Source organism: Falco peregrinus, chromosome 10 (genome assembly GCF_023634155.1).
Source record: "Falco peregrinus isolate bFalPer1 chromosome 10, bFalPer1.pri, whole genome shotgun sequence".
NCBI lineage: Eukaryota > Metazoa > Chordata > Aves > Falconiformes > Falconidae > Falco > Falco peregrinus.
Genome location: NC_073730.1, coordinates 24,858,181 through 24,875,949, shown reverse-complemented (window position 1 = coordinate 24,875,949; position 17,769 = coordinate 24,858,181). Strand labels below are relative to the sequence as shown.

The 17,769-nt window shown below is 38.9% G+C and overlaps 1 protein-coding gene across 13 annotated transcripts in view; it reads right to left on the bottom strand.

Annotated features, from left to right (window-relative positions):
• The window catches only part of MAST2 (microtubule associated serine/threonine kinase 2), a 194,335-nt gene that overhangs the window by 26,150 nt on the left and 150,416 nt on the right, over positions 1 to 17,769 (bottom strand). For all 13 annotated transcript variants that reach the window (XM_055815125.1, XM_055815132.1, XM_055815126.1 and 10 more), the window contains 8 exons: positions 17,327 to 17,402; positions 15,828 to 16,037; positions 9,526 to 9,627; positions 6,260 to 6,392; positions 4,541 to 4,602; positions 3,808 to 3,893; positions 1,630 to 1,838; positions 77 to 215 (listed from right to left, as the gene is read on the bottom strand). In XM_055815125.1, the coding sequence (XP_055671100.1) occupies positions 77 to 215; positions 1,630 to 1,838; positions 3,808 to 3,893; positions 4,541 to 4,602; positions 6,260 to 6,392; positions 9,526 to 9,627; positions 15,828 to 16,037; positions 17,327 to 17,402 (1,017 nt within the window). The remainder of the gene's footprint in view (positions 1 to 76; positions 216 to 1,629; positions 1,839 to 3,807; positions 3,894 to 4,540; positions 4,603 to 6,259; positions 6,393 to 9,525; positions 9,628 to 15,827; positions 16,038 to 17,326; positions 17,403 to 17,769) is intronic.

Below are 17,769 nucleotides of genomic sequence, written 5' to 3'. Positions count from 1 at the left end.
CTATGTACTCTTGCCTATGGAGAAAGCCCCTGAAGAACTGTCTCTCCCCTCAGCTTCTGAAGAGCTAAACACTTACTTATCAGGTTTTAGGTCACGGTGAACAATCCCGTAATTGTGTAGGTACTCCAACGCCAGAACAGTCTCGGCAAAATACATCCTCGCCATATCAACAGGTAGGGCACCAATGTTCTTGAGAAGCGTAGCACAATCACCTCCTTGAAAAAAGGTTGCAAATATGGCACAGTGAAATGGCACATACCAGTAAGAAAGAACAGCTATGGGTCTACAATACTAGACTACAGTAAGTTTTCTAAAGGCTGTCTCTCTCAACCCTGTTAGCCTGAATTCTAAAGCTCTCTCTACACTCTGCCTTGAGCTTCAAATAAATATTAAAATCTTAGGAAAATTAAGATCCATGTATGTTGGGCATGTTTCCTCAAGAACTGTATGGATGCTGTTTCTGAACTGTAAGCACACCTTTAAGAAAGGGCAATTCATGACTTTTTGGCCTTTCTATAAATTTCTCTGCTTTCCATCACTACTTTTTGGCCTTTCTATAAATTTCTCTGCTTTCCATCACTAAGACACATACTACTACGATACACAAGCTTCTTAAAATAGTAAGTAAACACCTCTACAACTATGAAATGGCTCTTTCTAGACATGGAGAGGCAGCCATGCCTTTGGACACAGCGGTATGCATGAAGGTAAGTCTGTGGGCCCCTGATTCAAGCTTCTAAGGAAAACTGGCCACACATTTCATGCAACCTTCATCTCTGCTTGTATATAGGAATTAATAGTAAAATTTCTTATGCCAATACATCTGTTTTCATTCCACTAATTTATCTGAAAGAACAATGATACAATAACTATAAGCTTATTTCTCATAAACGGTCAGCCAAGCAAGACAGGCATAAGAAATTGATCCATCAGTGGAAATATATTACTTACAACAAGATAAAGATACAGTGATAAAATAAAACCAAATAATATTTCAAAGAATAAGCAAAACAAAGAAAAAGAAATCCCAGCATAAAATACCACTGCATTTTTAAAAAGGCTGCTCAAGAACAAAGACTGTGTGTGTTGCTCAGTGATGTTTCTTAACTGTCTTTTTCTAACTGTAATGCCAAGTTGCAGTTAGCATGCTCTAGCCATGCCATCCTATAGAAGAGCAGGAGGATTTCTTTCCAGTGAGGACTGGAAAGTTCAAGCTAACCTCTGACCCCCGCAGTTTTCTACATGTGGCTTTACATTTCCTCAGCTCCACTGTAATCCTGTTGTGTCAGTCACATGGGTTCACAAACAGGGCGTCTCCTTAAGCTAAACCGATGCTGGAATGACTCATTTCTCCAGCTCAGCCCAAGCTGTCCGCACGCTCCCCTCTAAAAGGGCATCATCACCCCCCTGCAACAGCAGGGCTGACCAAGCTCACTTTCGGTGAAGGACTAGCACACATGAGATGGTCTTCCCATTTATTGTGTTCAGAGCAGTGCACTCATCAGCCTTACGCCCGAAGCACACGTAAATCAGTCGGTAATGTCATCCTTTATGAGGAGACACACTGCATACGCAACACATTCATCCTCTCTCAGGTCCCTTTGCAGGTGTAGATAACGACAGCCATACCTTCCACATACTCCATAACCATGCACAGGTGGCGCTTGGTCTCAAAGGAGCAGAACATGCTGACCACAAAGGGGTTCTCAGCAAACGTCAAGATGTCTCTCTCCACAAAAGCCTGCTGAATCTGGTTTCTCAAAATTAGGTTTTGTTTGTTGATCTTCTTCATGGCAAATCGTTGACGGGTGGTCTTGTGTCGCACCAAATACACTGCTCTAGAAAACCACATAGCAAGAGGAAAAGTTCCATTTTCTGTTCAAACTGGGGGTTTTTTTTGTTTTTGTTTTGGTTTTTGGTTTGTTGGGTTTTTTTCAAACAGTGATGGTAACTGTTTTGGATGGAGCCTGACAGACTTATCTGTGACTCCATAAAATCCCATCTCAGTGCCAAGCTCCTCTAGAAAAGAAAGAACCCCATGACGCTCCCTTCCAAAAGCTACTCTGCCTTCTTGAATTAAGCAGCATTTTTTCTGATGTGACTAACAAAGAGATATTTCAGACACAAATGTCATGAACCTCCTTAAGTGTCATTGCATAGGCACGTATTTTTCACCACTACAGTCACCATTTCACTTAAAAAACTGTCCAAAACATATGGAATCACCACAGTTTATTTCCAAGCTCCATAAAATTAATTTGACACAAAACTGTCACCAGGGATTTCCTTCAGTAAAGTATCTCTCCCATTTCTATCACTTGCAGATCATTAGATTCCTGCACATTAATAATACAGTTTGCAAATAAAATTTTCATCCGGTTTGCCTGCCTTATTGAATCAGTACTTGTTTCCTTTTCTCTGGAGTATATTACATTTAAGAAGGTATTGTGTCCCACCAGCAGTTGACTATAAAATACACCCCGGATAATGACAGATACTAGTAACAGCAAAACTACTCTCTCTCCCCTTTTTACAAAGTTTCATTTAAATCATGGGGCCTGTGCAGAAATAGGAATGAAAAGACATAAAATCTTCTTGTCTAATAATATGGTATGCCCTATTGTGTCTTCACTGAACAAAAAATATGCTTACATTTGTTCCACATACAACTTTTTAAAAAATGAATTGCTGTTAACTAAGCACCCACTTCAACAAAACACTCAAGCACATGCTCAAGTTTTGCTGTTATGACCTACTAAATATCACTACTTTTCAGTTATAGCCTAAATGACTTCACTGGTAAGGATTTATGAACTGCAAAGAGTCAAGAACCATCTTTAAATTTCTGGATAGGTTTGTACGAATGGTTAAAAATTTAACTGACTGACTTAATTCCAAATTCTTCAGTAGATAATAAAATCCAATAGTATTTTTACTGTATTACTTCTCACAGTGGATTTGCCCCAATGTAATTTTAGCATTTCTTTTAGTATTTCAAGTGCTTGCAAACAGCCACATGTTACATATTTAATCTGAATACATGGAAGAATAGAAAAGCATAAACAGCTTCTCTCTCAGTATTTTTGCAGTTTTAATGAATCATCAATAATATGTGCAACTACTCACTCACTGAGCCTTTAAACAAATGCAAATCACAGGAATTAACCAGACAGCATTGAAGGAAACACAGACTGCTTTGATAAGCAATAAGGAAATAGGTGCAAAGTAATTTTCTTGGACTCACGGAACTGCATTTTTTTTACTTAGGAAATCTCCAACAAAGTAAGTGACAATATTTTCCCCAGGGACAATGTTCAGGGGAAATGTTTTAGTCATCTCAAGCTAAGGTACTCAAGTGTCTACATTTTACCTACCTACCATAAAGAAATGGTGCAGAAACAGTTACTGGAAAAACAGGCTTGAGGTCACAGATAGGAAGGGCTTCAGAAAACTTGCACCACAGAAGGATTAGGAATAACCTATTCTGAAAGCTTTAACGTAAGACAACCAATTTTTACAAAAGGTCTCCGAGCTAGAAGCTGTGTGTCAGTTCAGTGCAATGTAAGTACCAAGAACTATGTCCAGGTACAGGGGCTATTGCCTAAGAGACCCCAAGAACATGCAAGAAATGGCATCTCCCAGAAGAATGCAGAAGAATCGTAAGTGTGGAACCTCTGTAAGACCCAAGAAAAATTCAGTTATGCTTTGGACCCAACAAAACCCAGTCATTCACCAAACTTTGCTATAGTCCCTTGCTAGGTAGGACAATAACATATTTTCTTCTAAATCAAAGTCTAAAAGCCTTACCCATAAGCACCATTACTGATCAGTTTAATAGTTTCAAACTCTTCTTCAGATGGAGTTTTCTTTGACTGGACAGAGGCCCCACGACTCTGGGGAAAGATGACAAGAAAATGGAAATCAGGACCTGGAATGACTTAATGCTGTACTTCAGTCTTTTGTCCTTATCTTTTTTAAGCAGCATTTATCCCAAATCAATCTGTTTCTAGACTCTGGAGTCCTCAGCTTTAGAATAACTGTCTAGGACGTACAACTCTTGCAGATTCCCTCCACAAATATTAGCACAGAAAGCCAGTGGACTGTAAGAGTCAGGCCTTTCCTCAACATTACATTTTAAAAAAACTCAATAAATTAAACAACTAAGGATCATTGAAACCTAGCAAGTTCCGTAATTAATTTTTCCAGTGGTCTGTTACTAAAGTAAACTCTCTTCCATACACATCACGTTTTACAAATGCAGATATAAATAATTTCTCCAGATGATTTTTGTTTGCAACTCTAAAAAAAAAAAAAAAATCCACAAAACTTGATAATGCCTGTTTGCAGCTTTTAAGCATTTCACCACCCCAGTATAGAGATTTCCACATTTTTAAGAGTGTATACTTAACACTGCTTTTAAATGTCAGCACTTTTTTCTTTTTTTAATTGAAATCACTCTGCATTATAATTAATACTTTACTGTAGACTACCTCTTTCCAGAGGAAAAAAGCAGTAGACAGTGAGTGTATTACTGCTTTACCTCGACTGAATCATCTGTCTCAGGAGTGTCTGGGCTGTCATAGCTATTCAGCTGGGCCATTTCTGAAAAGAAAGAGGAAAGATTACTCCTAATGATCTCAATCAAACACTATTCTCTTTGTTTATACAAGACAAACAGGAGTGTAAGAGGTGGATGTGGAAGGACATTTTTCCCTTCCGTAAGAAGTCACCCCAATTATACAGTGATAACCTTTAACATATTGCAAGCTGTAGGCAGTATTTTATATAAACCAAGGATATAATTAATTGTTCTAATTTCAGCCTGACTTATTCTGGATATTTCTATAATCAGTAAAAGCAATAAATGCATGTTTGGGGAAACTGCTGTCTAGTTAATATTAAAACCTATTCCATGCATATATGTCTGCATATAGCCTGGCGGCATCTCTGTACTCCAGAAGAGGAAAAAAAAAAAAAAGCATTACATTCCAAACCACCTCCCTCCATCAAATGTGTCTGATTCTGCAAACTGCTGAGCAGCAGCAAACTCGGAGGAAGTCAGCTAGTTTAGGCTACTCAGCTGTCTTAGGAGATGCTACAAACTTTGCAAACCAAAATCCTACATTAACTACTAGTCTCTAAATAGACATCATTGACATTTCTGGGTGCCCTCCTTACAGAAAGGAAATAAGGCATCTTGACATCTCCACACATTTCTAAAGAAAATTTGACTTTAGTAAGGGGAATTAGTGATGGAAAGGTTCTCTCCCATGACAGGGATCAAAGGAAATTTTCCTTTAATGTCAGATTTCAACAAATGCTATTAAATTGCATTTAGCAATCTTTGGTAGAAATTTTCCTGAAGAGCTCTTCACTTGAAGTCAACCTGTCACTGTCATTTCAGTAAACACCACAGAAGTTAAACTAGTCCTATCCAGACTACTAATTTATGCTAAAATTATGCTCTCCTGAGAAAACAAAAAGTACGGTTCAATCACTGAAATATTCCGCAGTAACCTCCAGTCTCTGTCACACTTTTTATTGTTGCTGAGCAAGCCATGCATGCTTGTAGAACTTGTCATAGGAGAAGAGATTCAGCTAGCAAAGCACCAGGCAGAAATATTAACTCACAAATTCCAAAGTTAGCATCTTCTGGCCCTCTGCACGTTTACAGCATATTCAATTTACCATATGCAATTCTGGCACCTAGCAGAAAGGCTGTTACTGTCTTCTAAAGCATTACTCTGGTTTCACTGCTATGCAAGATGTAAAAATACAATCCCATCTCCACCTAAAAATTTATACTACTCGTGGTTTCTCATGGAAAATCACAACAAATACACTTTTCCTCAGAGAGGACAATAATGTGGGATGACAGGATACTTTCCAACCAGGCCACCAGCAGGCAGGCAGATCAGAAGAATAATGGGTAAATTTACTTTTACTGTCCAACAGCACAGAGAAAACAATTAAATCATAAAGCCATTTTCTAACATTGTTTCAGCTATAATACAGGGAGACATTAATAACATCGTAAGTAAAGAACTGTCATTGTTGACGTGCAATTCTTACCCCACCAACAGTCCTTTGAGACGTGGGGCTGGAAAGGACAGTCTAGAATGTGACAACAAACAGAAAAATAAGGAAACGTGGCCTAGAAATTAAACCAATACAATAAAAGCTTCCTTGAGCTATGTAGTGACCAGGGGATCTGGTTATCCTTTCAGCAGTCTGGAGAGTACAAAACAAGAGTTCTCACCCTCCAGGGGATCCCTGGTGAGTCCCAGCTGGCTGATAATATAACGAGGAATGTCACATTTAATTCCTTGCCCTTCCTTGGCATGGCCTTCTGCAGCTTCTAACAAATGGTAGAACTCTTCAGGATCAAACTCCTGCAGCAAGGTGGTGTGAGACAGACAGAGAGGCAAACGATTCAGCTTTAGAATTACAAAAGGTTTCTCCCCCATGTAGGAGATTCCTCAGAAACATCCAAAGTTAATTCTGGCCTCAGCAGTGATGCAAAACATTGGCAGTTACAACAAGCAAGTCAATGTATTCCACTCTGCTCTGCAAAAACAACAGATGTTTACGGCCTGCTGGATGTCCACTGGCTTAGATCTGCAAATCGAAACAGGATAAGGACTGTAGGAACCTTTTATGCACCAAAACTGGACTATCAGATAATACAGTCATGATAATCAAAGCATCAGTGTGGACACACTTCCCAGTTTCATCACATTGAAACGTGCCAGGGAAAGGTCTGCGATGAGATGGAGGCGCCTTCTGCCACCTCTGTCTGACAGGTGAGTTAAGCCAGTATAAACCTCTCCTGCTTTCAAATGTCAGTGCTGATCAAACCATACTCCCACAAACAATTCTGTAACTGTCCCAACCTTCACAATTGCTAATAAAATTATTAAGAAAACAGCAACTGCTATTTTATCAGCAAAGACTTCACCTTCTATATAAGAAATACTGCTGCAGTATTTTTTGTACTATACAGTACAGACTCATCTTACCAACTCAGTCTTGGTGTATGTGACCTCTAAGGCAAGAAAAGGCTATAAGAAGGTGTGACTCTCTTACTAGACCAACAGATACAGTTGGAAATAAAAGACAAACTTTTGGCAGCAGGAGCACTCTGCTTAGAAGCAAGTTCACTAGTTAAAGTTAACTCTCCCCTACAAACCTCATTGTTGAGCAGCAATGAGCTGCTTTGCCAAGACCCTTCAAAAATTTTCTAGTGAAATGGAAGGATAAAAGGGGAAGAGTTACAGCATACAGTTGTGAGGGGATCAGGAAGGAACTGATGTGAGTGTGGTCAGCAGCACAAGAGAAAAGAGAGCACAGAACTGCAAACAAGAAAAGGAAACGGGAGGTTGTGATGACGTAAAGATACTCGAATAGTTAGAGAAACAGAGAAAAGACACACTTGTTCTTGATTGCTCTAAGCAATGCTGCTTGGATACATGCTGCCTGTCACCAAAGACAGCAACAATGCAAGAAACAAAGTTCCTTCCTAACTCCTCTGGAAAAGGATCAATCAGCTGTCTCAGAACTGGCAGAGAGCAGGAGCCAGACCAGGGAGGGCCACAGGAGAAAGATGGTCAACAGACTGCCGTGTAATACAGACAGTGGGGTGAAAGGAAAGGTCGAGTCAAGGAAGGATTCTTCAAGATATAATGGGAGGTCATTCGTTGGAGAGTAAAGGACAGGGAAAAAAAATATAATCTGATGACAAAAAATTCAAACATACAAAAAATTAAGAAATTAAATAAATTCTAGTTCTGTGTTCTTTTGAGTAGGTTTATTTAATCATTTGAATACAGAAGAATGATCCCTTCTAAGGGGACACAGGTGCTATAGAAGAAAAAATTGAAAAAAGAATGAATTACATACTTTTTTGCCAAAGATGGTTTCACTGATGCACAAAACTTTATTATTTTCTTGAAGCCCCAGAGACTCAGTCCGTAAATACACTTTTCACAGTCCAACAGGTAAATACAAAGACTGAAGCCAAATACCTGAAGTTTAAAATACTTAAATGCCTTCACCCCTATTAAAACAATCACAACCATCAAAACTACTGCCTATATGGCCAGTTATTTCATTTACAAGGAAGAAACAACAATGAGCTGTGTTACTAAAATTAACCTTCATATTAAAATATTAGAAAACCTGTTTATAAATTCACAAAGAGCTGAAGCTAAAGGTAAATTACAAAAAAATATGTTAAAAAATAAAAAGAAAATGTAGTTTTAAAGCTATTTAAATTGTTTACTACCCATTACTATATTTCTTTTTCTTTTATGGGATAAAAGGAACATTAATATTTGACTCTTCATGTCAGTAGAATAAAATATATTTGGGAAAAAAAGTTAGAAAGGCAATACAGGTTAAAAAAACAGGGAAGACAGATTTATACAGATATATATCTTTAAATATACAGATCCCAGTATTATTTTTATACTTTGAAGGCTAGCCACTTCATTGTCAAGGTTGTCACTACATGCTTTGGAGTTCATTAGTCATCTCAATTACTTTACTGCCTCCACCTGCTCCCACTCACTTTGCAGAACATCAGGTGCAGAAGACAGCGGAGGAACCTGGAGACCTACTGATCTGCAGCCAAATGCTGGTTTGAGTTTGGAACTGCTTGCAGGTATAGAAGTGAATTCACAGAAGTTACAAATTTAACTGAGGTTTCAAGTTTTTCTAGATGGTGTCTTACTAGCAGAGCATATGCAAGTATAAATGACAACGGTGAATGCAGACTCCTTCTCCACTGTAAATACAAAATATTTTTGGAGTTGCATGACTTCAGGACACAGGGACCAATATCATTGGGATGGCCTAAACACTTTTCACCATTTTCTAGAATTAAATAAAAAAAAATACACTATTATTAGTCAGGGTAAGTTGTTGAAAAAGTAATGAGACTTGCTTTTCCATGTCTTCCAATAGCATCAAATAGGATTTCAAATGCAGGCTTCCAAATCTGCTTGGATCTCTCACTGGCCTATCCCTCTGTGCGTCCACAGTGGAAAACCTGACACCAGGTTTCTCCGCAATTGCTGGATCTATGGTCAGAGTTTGAGTCCAAGAGCCCAGACACCATTTATAAATGGAAGGGAACTTCCTCCTTAGTGACAGCTCTTTCTTAGCGTGGCTCTCCAGGTACCGTACGCACACCATACGTTTATGGGCTCTCTTCTGTAGCTACTAACAACATGAGGAAAATCGGTGGCATCAATTAGCATGAAATGTTTTCAACAGCTACACCTGGCCCCTCAGCCATAAACTTTATACTAGAATATAATTCAGCTGCTGTTGCAGCTGACAGTCCATTGGAAAGATACTTCAATATTAAACCAAAAGACTGAATTTTTAAATATTGTTCTATTTTTCATCAATGTCTTAATGAGAATTTAAAGCATTCTCTTGAAGGCTTTGTGTTCCTTATCTCCTCAAACACACTCCAGACTCTTTAGATCATACACACACTCTCCCAAAGACCAAACCTACCAGGCATTCAAGCAGCCGAGCTGGTCGTGCAATGATAATCATCAGCTTCTTCACAAGCTGGGTAACGAAGGCAACCTCGGAGCTCTCGGATCGCTCGTGGGCCTGTGGAGAGGAGAACACCACATTATGGTCCTAGCAGTGACCTCTTCATTTTTACATGTCAGATGCTGAATGCAGAGCAATCACCAGCTCAGTAACCATAACTCAGCAGCAAAGGCATGACTGCGTCAGGGCAGGCAATGATCTCAGCTCATTCAAGGATGCCAAGTTACATAGAGCTTTTCCATTACAACTGACTCCTTTTATCATGCAAGAGATATTTCAGAGTCTCTATTTGCATTATATCACCTCTCAGTTATATTAGACATGATGTGTTTTTATTTTATTTTAAAAATGAAAAAAGGATTACTGATCTTTTCAGTTTTACCTTCCACATGATACTGATGTCTAGGTAACTACCAACAGCCACACATATTTCTAGACTTTCAGCTAGAATTAGAACTACTTCTGTTCATCATCAAAAAAGACTAAACTTTAGTTTATCTTTATTTAATTTTATAAATCCTGCTGAACAACTACAGCATTGTATTGTATGCCATGTAGGACCAAGCAGACAAGCAAAGCAAAGAGCATACAGAAACCTAATTCACAGAATTTCTTTTTCTTCTTGTCCACTCCCTTTACCAGATTTCAGTATAAATTCAAGGCTTAGTTTCAAGGTATGTGTATGTGTGAGGCGGCGTTTTTATAACAATAAACACACTAAAGCAATAATTTTAAAAAAACCTCAACAAACCAACCCAAAGACAAATTTGAACACACACCCACACACCAGTCACTCTTGCTCAAGCACACAATGGTTACATTATGAGTCCTGAAGCACAAATAAAATAGTATTTCATTGCAGGGTGATAAAAAGATGGCTCCAATGACATGTAGAAACTCTGAAACAAAGTATAGCTATTTTTTCCCCAAGGTCTAAAAATGAGGCGTTAGCATAGCAATGAGCTTATGCTGTCCATGAGCCAGTTGCTTATAGGACTGCTGTTTTATCAACAAGGATGCAAACAACAATAAACTACGATGTTCATTTAGCATTGTTCATTATCACCAGCTAAGACGACGACATATATGGGTGAGAAGTCAAATCACACTGGTGATCACCTAAAAGAACAATCAAAACACAGGGAAGCAGACATTCAAAGCTAGAAACATACAGGCAGCATTTTAAACAATATATCCCTGATATTTTGTTACCAAACCAAAAAAAAATATTAGAATGTTCATTACTTCTCATTTTGATACAGGTCAGAATAAGAAATGTTGATCGTCTACTTCAGCACTGATAAGCTAGGGCTTGAATTTTAACCTTGAAGAAAACAATGCACCTGCTAGTTCATCATCTAAAAGCAGTATCAAAGATACTTCCCAGCTACAGACCCTTAAAAAGATTATTTTGGAAGCACTGACATAAGTTGTGATTTTCTTCTTTCTAGCTATAAGGTATTTTCCAATTATAAACCAGAAAATAATCAAAATTAACATGATTAGTATTCACTCTGTGTCCCCTAATGCATTATGCAAACTTGTAAGTTAAAATATGAATTCTAGAAAAAAACCGAATGCTTTCATATTTGAAAAGCCATTCCTGATCACCAGGGGCTAGCTGTGTTGAAATGAATAAATAAAACATCAACAACTTTGTATTATTTGATACATGAGCCATGCAATTGGAAAGTCCTTTTCCCTCCTACATAAGTTATATTATGTAAAAAATACAATATAATACATGTAATTCATCATTTTGCATCCATTTATACTGTTAAAGCAAACTATTTTTTTTAAATCAAGTCCTTTTGCTTTCTCCTTTTCTTATCTATGACAACTTAGGCAAAATCATTTAAAAACGCAACTAATTTAATCAGGCGTCTGTTTTGAAAAGAAAAAGCTAGACCATGACTGCCAAAGGACACAGAAAAGAAAAAGGAAGAAAAGAGGATTACAAAAATCAAACACAACTTGTAACAGCCACTCAGCCATCATCTCTGCACAGCGCTGCTCTTCCAAGATCCTCAATAAAACTGCCTCTTCTTGTTTCCTTCTCATGCAGGACATCCCGGACATCCCTACAGATGTCTTGTTTAGAATCTGTCCCGAGGACAGTCTCTGGGAACCAGAGGGTTATATAGCCAGGCGCTGCCTGCTGCTTCCATGTGCCGTGGTACAAGGCGTGCCATCTAATCCGCAGTTCCCAATGACGGCAGGGTGGTCTGAAGGTTGCTGGTGGCATCTCAGGGTTTCCCCCCCTCCGCCTCCCAAGGGGAGGAGGGAGAAGCTGTAGGGGTTGTGAGTAGAGGCTGATGCCATTCCTACACACATTGCCAGTGACACGTGTACAGGAGGTAGCAACGGGTAATTTACAAACCGATTCCCTTATCTGAAAGACCCATCCGTCACTAACTGTAGTTACTGGGGCATGAAATTAAAATCACTGTCCTCCCCTGGGGTTCGGCAGGACCAATAACTGGGATATGCAAGTCACAACGCTGTAATTGAGCTAATATACTGATGGAAACCAAAACAATAGACCTGCAGTGCCAAGAACCAATAAATTTACGCTCAGGCTCATATTAAGAAAGCAATCCCGATCAGAATATCCATTTGCCAACGTGCAGCATCAGTCACCGCAGTGTAACACGAACACCCTCCTCTGTTTCTTTTGTTCCATGCACAGGAACACCTGTAATCCTTCACCTTCCTCGCCAACTGGCTACACCCACGCAAAAGCCATTAAACTTCTTTTGGCTGGTTTTACCTTGTCAATTCAGCCAAGTGAAAACTGACTAACCCTTTTCTCCCAGTGACCTGAGGTCCTACCCTATCCCCTGAGCCCACCCCATGGTAACAGCTAAAGAACTGAATGTCAGAGAATCACAGAATGGTTTGGGCTGGAAAGGACCTTTAAAGATCATCTAGTTCCAACCCTCTTGCCATGGGCAGGGACAACTTCCACTAGAATGTCAAATACTCTTTTGCGTAAGTGCTTTATCTTATTTTTCAATATTCTTACTTTGTAAGTGTAACATTCAAGTTCATGTTTTCCAAAATACAGAAAATCTCTTAAATTCATTTTTACTTCAGGATAATTTCAATGACGCAATAAGCAATAGGTTTTTCTGGCTAAAAGACAATATTTCACGCTCCAAACAAGGGAAAAGATCTCATTTGCCGTAACTAACAAGATTTGTTGGCATTTTATTAGAAAAGCCAGGATCTAAAAAACTTTTAAAAGCTTTCTGGTTTGGTCTATTTAAACAGCTCATTATTTAAATACCCAATTACTCTGTTTTACAGCTGTATTTTTACAGTATAAAGTAGATACAAGCTGCAACATATTAAATCGAGTCTCCTTTCTATGGTTTGAAATACTGTGCGAGTTTAGTTGGTTACCACATGTCAGAATCAACACCTTTAAAAAAAATCAAAATAATCCATTCTTTCACAGTAAAACTGTTCGAAAATCTGTGGGTAGTCCTGCCAGCTGCTGAGCTCCTTATTCACCAATAAATCATCTTCCCAATCTTTCCTTATGTTATAAAAACACACCATAGCATACAACTGCCCAAATGGAAGAGCTTTTTTTGATGACCTTCCAGTTGGTATTATTTATACTGTGTGTAACTCTGTGTGATACCTTACAAGCCAAGCAAAGGTAAAGACCTGCTCCGAAATTTGGAATAATCTAAACTTGTCTCCACCTTGTGTTTCAGGAGAGTCCTCCAAAAAAAATATTATCACCAATTTCTATCTGTTTAGACTGAAATATTCCAATTATTTCTTTCTAAAATGCAGTCGGAAGGGCAAAGCACAGACTGGCAAGCAGGGGAAAACAAGCAGCTTTTAAATATTAAAAGAAAAGCCAAGGAAGTATGATAGGACAGAAAAAACAAATGAGAAAGATGTGGAATGAAGTCTTTGGCATTCCTCCGCCGTCTTTAATTTCTTTGTCCTCTTTGGTCCCAGCTTGTTCTGCCTCCCTTGTTTCTCTAAGCTTTCATGTTAATCGTCTCTAGCCCACCTTACTGCCTAAAGTAAATCAAACTTCAGAGCTGACCCTTCTCTCACCCCTGCTCTGCAGAAGATGCTAAGGAGGAAGAGGTCAAAGCAAGCCCTGAATGTCAATTCCTTAACAAGCCCAGAGATGACCACTGCATCTTCTCGAATAACAGTTCAATGTCATCTTTCCCTGTGCTTAGGAGCAGCAGTATAATGCATGTAGGATCAAGTGGAAAAGGACATTTAAGAAGTGTGTTTTGATGATTTGTTCCGAGGGGGGGGAGAGGAAAGGAAAAAGCAGGTTTATCTGACCCATGACTTCTCTGAGATGCTGATTAACCCCTTCAGGCCAGAAGACAGGCCTGAAAGTGCAGACTGGAAGTGACCAGACCCAAAGTATTGCTCTCTAAATTCCTTATGGTATGAGAAATCATTGTCCACACACACAGGAGGAAGGTCTGGGAGCCGGCGTATTGCAAGCCCAAAGCATCTGCTACCAGCAGCAGTAAAACGCACTGTAGCCTCCTTGAGCCCCTTGAAATGTAAGTTATTTTGCCGAGCACACACACTCACTTTTAGAAAAATCTTTCCAACTTCAAAACCATCACCCAAAGAGGCCTGACCCCTTACATCATAGCTGACATACAAATGCCCTGCTTCCAGCCTCTGGAGATACACAGTGGAGCATCTAACAGGTGCTCCCCTGGCTGCAGGAATCCCTGCACCCCTGCTGCTGAGGGCCAGCCCCAGGGTGGGCACCTGTGCCTCTGCCAGCCCCACTCCGCCCCGCACTGACGGCTGGGTGATGCTCATCCCGCCCAGGGAGGCTACACTGCCACCTTCAAACTTCAGAAAGATATTCCTCTCTTCTAAAGACTAGGAATACTGAACAATTTCTTTGACTAGATGCAGTTTCTCCAGCCCTGGATGGCAGCATCGATAATCAAACTCTTGCATGGTATTCAAAGAACACCACTTTCACCTGGACAGGCATTTTTTACTATTAAATGCATCCACAGTGGTTACTGATATCCCATAGGCAGACAATCATATAGGCCCTCAAAAGATATTCCCTGCCTCTCTTGATCTGTCAAAATCATATTCCCTATCCAGGCAGAACACCACAAAACCAAACACAAGTCATTTTTCTTTCATGCATAATAAATACGAGGGAAATTACAGCCACAGTCAAAGAAACGGGGTAGCCAAAGATTTTAGCTGATACAAGGGAAGATTCTGCAGTTTTCACAAAGCTTTTTAATACAGTAATTGTATATTAATAGAGTATTTTTATTCATTTGTCATTTTCTAATGTCTGGAAAGAGTGGCAAAGGGGCACAAACTAGTGCAATCCACGCCAGTGGGTTGGCAAACTGACCAGTGACATACAAACTAATAATAATAATAATAGTAATAATAGACATACAAACACTAAATAGATTAAAAATCACCAAAGATAATAAATTGTTTCAGGTGTTCTGTTTCTAGGTGTCTCTGTGACACTTATAATTGGAGATTGAGATCTTCATAAATCCTGTATTTTCAGCTTGCTAGCTTCTTAAATCAAAGTGAAGGATTAGGAAGACGTTCCCAAACAAACGTCCGGACCCAGCAGCTGGTAATAGTACTGACTCCTCATAACAGCTATAGCATAAATTCTAAGAGATGCTTTTAATTTAATATTATTTTCATCTTAAAGGAAAAGAGCAATTTTTAATGAGCAGCTGAAGTATACTAAGCATGCATTAAAATTGTGCCCCCTTGTGTATTTTCATATGCTTTGAACACCACAAAACACACTGAAGTACTAAAAACCCCACAACTGGATTAAGTTCAGCTCAAGAAAATCTTTATGAAAAATTTATAGCAACACTACAAACTATGCTGTTTTCACTCCTTCAAGGCACTATTGTAATTAATAAGTCATTCAGAGTCTTGAAGTACATGAAAGAAAAGTTCAGTAATTTCCCTCATCTGGATGAACCCAATTTTCATAAATGGTAAAGGCTGCCTTTGACTTACTCATATGCATATTTAACTTTTGTACAAACAAAGTACACAGGTGAAGTGATTTGCTCAAATCCACCTGCGGTAGATCAACATCAGACAAACAACTCAGATCTCAACACCCCCACCCACTGCCCTTCCCCTGGAACCCACATTGTCTCTCTGAAAATCAAAGCTCTGGCTTTATTGTTCAGAGTTTCAAACAAAAGAATATATTCTACTTTGCAGAGAGCACTTACATCCTGGAGAAGTTTCTCCAAGTTTTCCTGTAGCTCATAAAAGTACCGAGAAGTAATAAGACCTTCACGTGATTTATCTAGGCAATCTCTGGCCAGTTCAATAACTTGATGATGAATGAAACTTAGGACCCCATCTGCTAATTGCAGCACGTTTTCTGGAGCATTAGAGGCAATAAACTCAGCCAGCCGTTCTTCCATCTGTGCCGTGGCCTAAGAGTACAAAATAAAGAGAAATTACTCTTAAATTTTATTATCCCAGAACTTAAAACATAAACAAGTAAGGTGCTAAAGTAACATTTTTGCAACTCCAAAATGCACGAGGCTTAAAAAATATTCCAAAATACAATCGCATTTTGCTGAGAATAAAAATAGCATACCATAGGCAAAAGTTATGTTCACATGAACAAACAACAAAAATTAATCAGAACACAGTTTCTGAAAATGCAAATGACCATAAAAATATCTTGGTCCTGAGGCTGTATGCCTCCCTGGGTCTCCAGAGTAAGGATGTAAGATACGAGGCAGTTTTCAGAACTTTTAGGCAAGACCATGGAAGCTGAAAATCACTGCCCCAAGCACAGACGTTTCTATCACTGTAAGCCCTGACACCCTGTCTCTAGAGTAACATCTATTTTTGCTATTGGTAGAACAGAAAGGAATGGCCGTATCAACAGCTCTGGGATACACAATCTTCTACGCTCACTTCAGTGTTAACTTTCAAAGCTTGATTCCACAGATTTCAATATTCAGCTTTTAATAAAGAAACACTTATTTTCACTGCAGATCATTTCAGCACGTTTCAGTGTAACTGAATTCAGATTGACTTTTCTAGAAATCCAAACCTATCTTTGTTCTTTCTCTGGTACCAAAAGGCCCAGTGTCAAACTTGGTTTTTGCCAAAACCTCCAGTATAATTTGGAATTACTTTAAAAGAAAACTTTGCATTTCAAATATGTAAATGGAAAGCCTACCAAAACCAAAGACGTTTGGATCAGTATGAAGCACATTTAATGCAGTTATACAGGGAATACTGAGAAAATGTTAATTAACTTATTTTGAAACTACTCTTTAAAATAGCTTTTTTAAGTATATATGAAAATAAGCAAAACATCCCTCTTCCAGCCTTGATTTGATTCAGAATTTAAAGACAGACATGGATTAGTTCAAGATACCTGGAGAGCCAAAACACGGCCCTTCTCCTCACTTTTGTGAGCATCTGTCATGCCAATAACAGACATGAGAAATTTAGTAAATATGAAATGCATACACAAATACACAAAGCTTTTCACACTCTTCCATCTGAATCTCTCTATACAATCTATTTCCTCTACTACAGAATTAACATATGGAGCAGAGAAGGCAGCTTCAAACTCTCAGCAAACTGCACTGCTTGGAAATGAGATGGAGAAGGAGCCCAGTTCTTAAAATGAGCACTACAAATTAATTCTGAGCTTGGTCACAAGTTCATTGAATGCATTATTTAAAAAGTGATTCTTTACCTTTGGAAACCTTTCTTTGTACACATGATTCATCATTATTATTTCACTGTCAAAGGAAATTGGGGAGCGACCGGGGCTAGAGGAGAAAACAAAGTACGTTATCATTTACAGATATCACATCAAAACCCTCCAAAATTCAGCGCTGGTCATAAAGCTGCCACACTGGCTGTAGCCCTTCCAAAGCTTTGGTTTCACCTCAGTAACAGGCAGGTGCTTCACTTAAGAGAAAATCCTAGCAAGCAACGGCAGTGATAGTCATCTGAAAACTCCTGTCTTCACGTGAACTCAGGCAGAAACTCACCTATTTTCAGCGAACGCAAGTTCTAACATACAAGCTTGTAAAAACCCAGTGCATCTGTTGCAGGTACATTTGTTATTTCCCTCGTTCTCTTACTGCCCTCCACAGCAGTGGCAGCAGCCCTGCTCAGAAAGATATCACTGTT